General features: G+C 45.2%; 1 protein-coding gene and 1 long non-coding RNA gene across 5 annotated transcripts in view; one reads left to right on the top strand and one right to left on the bottom strand.

Moving 5' to 3' along the window:
- LOC127750108 (uncharacterized) overlaps window positions 1-44 on the top strand; it is a 1,929-nt gene extending 1,885 nt beyond the window's left edge. The window contains exon 5 of the long non-coding RNA XR_008011516.1: window positions 1-44. This exon is cut by the window's left edge and continues 220 nt beyond it. This is a non-coding gene — a long non-coding RNA (uncharacterized LOC127750108).
- LOC113211740 (uncharacterized) overlaps window positions 1-6,852 on the bottom strand; it is a 157,165-nt gene that overhangs the window by 120,998 nt on the left and 29,315 nt on the right. For 2 of the 4 annotated variants that reach the window (XM_052270667.1, XM_052270671.1), the window contains exons 2-3: window positions 1,237-1,282; window positions 989-1,127 (exon numbers count right to left, since the gene is read on the bottom strand). The exons of 1 other annotated variant lie outside the window; for it this stretch is intronic. In XM_052270667.1, coding sequence (XP_052126627.1) covers window positions 989-1,127; window positions 1,237-1,268 — 171 coding nt within the window. In that variant the 5' untranslated portion in view covers window positions 1,269-1,282. The remainder of the gene's footprint in view (window positions 1-988; window positions 1,128-1,236; window positions 1,283-6,852) is intronic. One more of the 4 variants, XM_052270668.1, reaches the window with a different exon arrangement.

The raw sequence follows: 6,852 nt of genomic DNA, 5'->3' as shown, positions 1-6,852 counted from the left end.
TGTGTGGTCATAAAAGAAAATAAATCTGTTGTTTAGTTGCTTAACTTTTGTCTCATTAGTAACCACCAATACCATCATTGACCTGCATACCAGTTTAACCAAACATTTGCAAACTCACCAGCAGATGTCTCGTAAAAGTTTACAAAGAAGTCTTGTTAAAATACCAAACATTTCATGTAAAATTACCAGACTTTTATGTCTAAAATTTACCATACTTTACTTGTAAAAATTTTACTAGTGTTGACTTGTAAAATGTTTACAACATAATACTTGTAAAAATATTTACCAAATCTTGTAAAATTACAAGTTGTAGTAATTTTACCATAAAAACTCTTGGCAACTAGTATTCCAAGACTTTTTATTGTAAAATCTCCCCCGACTTTTTTTACAGTGAAGGCAATGTCCACGTGGATTTGCGCATGTTGTTTGGTTTTGAGTTTGGGTGGCCGACTCCTTCACGGGTTTGGACGCATGCCGTACGTACCCGCAACCAGACTATTCTCGGATACGTCACGATGCACTCTGGACACGGCCAGATGCGTCTTGGATGCGTCCAGATGCCCCTGGACGCACCACGATAAACCTGGAGACGCCATCGGACACGCACTGACCCATCTCGGATTATTGTTTCCAGGGTCCGCCAAAAATGAAAAAAAATAAAAAAGGATAGATCCTGGACGGGGCTTCCATTTTGACCTTGTTCAGAGGGTTTCACCAGGGCAAAGACCGCTAAATTTATCCAAAACTAGGCACGTGTCCGAATTTAGAGCAGTTTCAATCTTACTTCCAGACAATCTTAAAATACTTGTGGAGTATGTTGAGGTACAAATTGGAAAATCATTCGGTAGGTCTACAGCCACAGTACCTCCAATCGCAACCAGTTTTACATACTCCTTCAAAGTGTGCACAAGACCGACGGGCTCTGTGCGAAATTAAAACATCTGACCGTACCGTACCTGACCTACGACGTCTTCCGTTCTGCCCGTACCTTTGTGCCTTGTATAATTTTGAATGCAAAGCTCAAAAGTCTTCGTTGCGGAGGACAGAGCTCTTTGGCCAGTCGCGTCAGGTATGTACTCAGCTTCATCTTCAACGAGGTTAGGACGTGTTTTTTCCCGCCTTCAAGTCTGTATGGATTTGTTCAATCTCATTATTTAAAGCTATATTTAGTGACAAATCACTGTTCAAAATAGTAAATAGACCACGTCTGAGGTGACGGGCTTCGAAAAAACTCACGAAACACTGTTGCGCTGCGACGCGGCTCGCATACATCTACATTTGCCTGCAGCGCTTACACCCGAGTCGAGAAGTGAGAAAATGTATTGAAAGATACATACCTGCGGCCTACGGCCCGCAATTCTCGTGTAGCATGCAGGGTTGTAATTTTCTCCCAATTTTCGCAAAAAATAATCTTTAGCGTCTCAACGGTATGAGGTAGAGCAAAACGGACAAAATGGACAAAACTCTAGTCAAAATGGATCAACATTGATGAGTTATTACCCCTTAGGACACCATAAAAATATACTTTCAAAAATGCCCCACAAGAGACTGTGTTTTTTTTTTTGTTTTTTTCAAATCCAACTTTTGGGTTAGAATGCTCATTTTTGAACTCGATCTGTCTTTTTAGAACACAAGAGATGAGGATGGTTTTCCCAATCCCAATGCCCTTCACCCAAAACAAAAGTACCCAAAACAATTTCACCCGCTGATTTTACGTCCACCTCATTTACCCCAATTTCTTTTCATCCTGTCGGCACTTGGCCCACCATACTAGCTTCCTAACGCCCACTTTTGGAATAAAGTGTCTTCGTTGAAATAGTAACATCCACAAACAGCACCTCACTTCTTTCGGCTAGCTCCTTCCACGATGCTGCCAAAATTTACAGAATAAAAAATGGACGGAAAAAATACCATGACGAACAGAACGTTAAAGAGGTCGTGAAGGCACCTCAGTGGCACAAGTGTGAAGATATTCAACCAACAAGTAATTGGGTGATTCCACGGTAGAGTGCAAAATTAGCCTTTCAAAAATTTTACATTTTTTTCGTGTATAATTTCCATTTTTCTGCTTTAAAGTGTCAGGGGCACACTTGCCGAACTACCGGAAAAGCCTCCGCGAAAACATGAGAGAAGGGCGCCCTGGAGAAGAAGCTTTACAGCCCCTGGACCCCGCTTTTGGACCTGGGAAACCAATAGGCTCTGGCTGCGTTCATTTCTCGCACACGGCGTTGAGTTCATGAGGTTCCTGGCTGTTTTCCCTATAGAACTGTCTTTTGCCCGACTTCTGCGATCAAAATTGCGCTTATCAGAGCCGATCACCGAGCGCATTCGAGGTCGCGGCCGCCCTGGCTGCCAGCTGGTCTGGGCGGTTTCGCCCTGTTCGAGCTCGCAGCGCCCATATGTGTCGACCCAATGAGTTAGGATTTGGTACCTAGGGTTTTCGAGCATGCTGATTTCATTTCCGGTGTCAGATTTTACTTCCGGGGTCATCCTAGGGGCGTTCCGGGGGAACACAAGGGTCAAGGTCCCCGATAACGCCCCTAGGATGACCCCGGAAGTAAAATCTGACACCGGAAATGAAATCAGCATGCTCGAAAACCCCCAGGTACCAAATCTTAACTCATTGGGTCGACACATATGGGCGCTGCGAGCTCGAACAGGGTGAAACCGCCCAGACCGGCTGGCATCCAGGGCGGCCGCCGGCTCCGCCGACCTCGAATGCGCTCGGTGATCGGCTCTGATAAGCGCAATTTTGATCGCAGAAAGTCGGGCAAAAGACAGTTTTATAGGGAAAACAGTCAGGAATCTCATGAACTCAACGCCGTGTGCGAGAAATGAACGCAGCCAGAGCCTATTGGTTTCCCAGGTCCAAAAGCGGGGTCCAGGGGCTGTAAAGCTTCTTCTCCAGGGCGCCCTTCTCTCATGGCGAAAACTACTCGGTGAAAGTTCGAGCGGTTGGGTTGGCCGGGGAAGCTCCAAAAATATTTCCTAAAATATCACTTTTGGGTCATCGGCCAACTGACAAGACGTGGCGCTATGGAACAGGGAGCAATAGAAACCATCGGTAACGAATTTTATTTTTATATGTATTGCTACTTTGGTTTGTAACCTGGTCAGGGTGACTCCGGTTTTGATGTTAGAGGACGGCACTCTCGTTTACACATTATACGATGTATAGGCAATATTTTAGTAGTAAAATAGAGAGAGAATGTATAAAAAGGTAGCAATACTACTTCCTTTAATTATCTGGGCCAAAACAACGTTTTAATGTGCAATTTCATAAAACTTTCGACGAGCGTGACGGAGTTAACGTCAACTCCGTCACACCGTACACCAGATAAATCACTTTAATAACACAAAAGAGGTCAGAAAATCGGTAACACGGATGTTCTTTAGATAGAATAGATGATTCTACATCATTGTTAGCCTGCACACGTCCTGTATACGGCTAGGTATTGAAAAAATCTTTGTTAAGATGGATTCAGAGTTCACAAGGTGCGAGCGTGATTTTCGCGCCGCTAGCGTGAAAAGAGTTGTTTTGGTTAGCAATTGACTTTGTGCAACAGCCAGTAACAGGCCGACTTGGGGCTATGCCATTCGTTACAGCTGAATCAGCTTTGGAGCAAGCGTGATTTTCACGCCTCTGGCGCGATTTTCACGCAAGCGTCTGCTAGCAGCGTGATTTTCACGCAAGTTCGTAGGTGCACTTGGGAGATATTCGAGGATGAAAATCACGCTGCTAGCAGACGCTTGCGTGAAAATCACGCCAGAGGCGTGAAAATCACGCTTCGACACATAAAACCTACAAGCACGGAGTTCGTGGAGTCTCCGTATAAACCCGTAGTTCCAGGCAGCTCCGTACAGACACGCAGTTCAGTGGGTCCCCGTATAACGTCGTAAGTGCTTGAAAGTCAATTCTGAGATATAGCGCTTCAAAGTTTTGGATTTACATTACGCCTTATGGGCGGCTGGATTTTCAGACCAGAATTACTTTTGAACTAATTGACATATCGAAATGCGGTTTTCGCTGATCGATAGCCCTTGGTTTCCTCTATTCGACGCACTTCATAACTCGAAATTTTCAAAAAACATAGTTACGACGCTATACGGCGGCCCGCTGAACTCCTAGTTTGTACCGAGGCCCCGGGAACTGCGTGTTTATACGGAGCCTCCACGAACTCCGTGTGTACAGGTTTCAATTGTCGGCTTGCTCCAAAGTTGATTTAGCTGAAACGAATGGCATAGCCCCACGTCGGCCTGTTATTGGCTGTTGCATAAAGTCAACTGCTAACCAAAACAACTCTTTTCACGCTAGCGGCGTGAAAATCACGCTCGCATCTTGTGAACTCTGAATCCACCTTTAGAAGATGTTGCCCACAAAAACATACGCTCCGAAACTGAACATATATTGTATGTTGAGAAGAACATGAGATGACGCGAACTCTCGATCTGGGCCAATTTGTTCCTCAAATTGATCGAATTTCATGTTTTTTTCGTGAGTTTTGTTCTACATAACCCCTTTACCTGATAAATCTACACCTATTGTCAACTCCGTCACGCTGAGGTCTAGATTCGAGGACACGGTTTTCTTAGTTGTTTTTAGGTAAACTGGAGAATGAAACCGATACCCCCTATCTAAAGTCGCTTACCGCCTCGGTGCCTGGGGACAACCGCTTACCGCGTTTGGCCCGCCCGACAACCGCTTACCGCATGGGAGGCTCTGGATAACCGCTTAAGTCGCTTTTTTGCCGAAATTGTAATATTGGTATCGTTGGAAAGAGGCGGAAATTCTCTTTCGAATGATACCAATTTTACAGTTTCGGCAAAAAAGCGACTTAAGCGGTTATCCAGAGCCTCCCATGCGGTAAGCGGTTGTCGGGCGGGCCAAACGCGGTAAGCGGTTGTCCCGAGGCGCCGAGGCGGTGAGCGACTTTAGATAGGGGGTATCGAAACACAATAACGATGTACACATCTTGCAGCTCGTCGATTTAATTATTGATTCCAACCGTTGTAAGTATTAAATACCTTCAAAACGAAACCAAGGAAGAAAAATAAAGACGCCAGCTTGGGGCGGGGACCGTGACGGAGTTTACATTTAGCTTACTTTAATTGAATTTTCTTTTAAATTTGCATAAAAACCTGTCGTTTTCGATCGGTTATAGGTGGGAGGTAAAAACAGCCTTAGACATGTGAAGTTCCGAATATCTCATCCAGAAATATCGAATTTAGCCTCGGAGACACGATTTTGCACTCTATCGTGGAATCACCCAATTTTGATAGGCATATATCATCAACCGACAAGTTTAACAAATTCTAATATAGAACTATCCAAAGATGAAAACCATGAAAACTTTCTGAATATCCTGCAGGAAGTTCTTTTAGGCTGTGTAACCCCTTGTCGATGATGTTTTTGTTGGTGGCGATTTTAATATTCATTTTCCACAGATATCTCGGAAAAGAAATGAACTGTTTATTTACTAAAATTATGTGGTTTCAAGCCAACTCTGGGAACTGAGGTGTGAGACAGTCTCGCACCATATGGTGCAAGGTAAAAAGACTCACACCTAATACTGCAAAGCAAACATACCTCACACTCACGATGTAGTGAGCCTCCCCGGTGGCGGCACTGCCTATGCCGCAGCTCGCAGAAAGTGGCACCAGATCCCGTAGGATTAAGTCGGTTCGCCCGGCCGCCACCGCAGCGTGGCGATCGGTCGTGGGACACCCCCTCTCTTCCCCTAGCCAGGTGCCCGACGACAGAGGCGACGGGGTTAACCCATGTTTCCCGGCATCCTGGACGTCGCGGGGCTGGACACAGGCGACGGGACAGCGGAGGGGAAGGGAGGGGGTGTCCCACGACCGATCGCCGCGCTGCGGTGGCGGCCGGGCGAACCGACTTAATGCTACGGGATCTGGTGCCACTTTGCGCGCCACAGTGCTGCCAGCGGGGGGCTCACTACATCGTGCTCACACCAAATGCTGCGAGATCCTCTGTGCCTCGCACAAATGAGTGTAAGATTAGTTTGGTCTCGCACAAATGATTCCCAGACGCTAACATAGTAACTAGGTTGCGTGTAAAGAACCTAAAACATTTGGCATTCAAAGAGCGCAAAAGATTGCCGTCCCTTGTAGAATGCCAATCAATGACGTTGTTTTCCAATGAAAAAATATGTAACACTTTTACGAGTCAAGGCTAAGTTTCAATACTGTATTGAAAATTTAAATAAATTAAGATAGCATTCATCAAAAAGGAAGGAGAGTGATAATGTTGCAACATAATTGTTACTGCCCACACCATATGGCTGAAACAGGGGAGGCCTATCACTCAAATGACAACTAAACAATTACCCACTACTTTATCAAATAACCGAAACAACAGCACCGCAGGGGCTGATGAGATGGTTTGTATTACTTACAATAGTGTGATAATGCCACTTGGTAACTTTGCTGTTCTTCTCAGAACCTAATACAAAAGCATTGGTTCCATCATTTGCTAGCAGCCTAGGCTGCCATAGCCTATGGGCGGCTATAACCTAAATCCATCCAGTCCATAGACTGTGTTTTGATACAGTAAATTAGGTTCAGGCTCATGTGTGGTTGCTAAAGCGACGCAGACGACAAACAGCGTCGACAAGACACCACTGTCACGAACGAGAACATTTAAAAGTTAGAATAAATCCTAAATCGTTCGTTTCGCTATGTTTACTACTGGTCTGCCCGTAATCGCCTTTCTAAGTATCTGCAGAACTTGTTGACACAATCAGAATCACCTTTACAGCTTTACAGTCATACCGCTAGAGGGCAGCACATACACTGCAAAACCTATCGACGTTTACTATCGACAGTTCGATG

Source organism: Frankliniella occidentalis, unplaced genomic scaffold (assembly GCF_000697945.3).
Source record: "Frankliniella occidentalis isolate FOCC.00 unplaced genomic scaffold, Focc_3.1 Scaffold133, whole genome shotgun sequence".
NCBI classification, from domain to species: Eukaryota; Metazoa; Arthropoda; class Insecta; order Thysanoptera; family Thripidae; genus Frankliniella; species Frankliniella occidentalis.
This window is presented reverse-complemented; position numbering and strand designations above follow the sequence as displayed.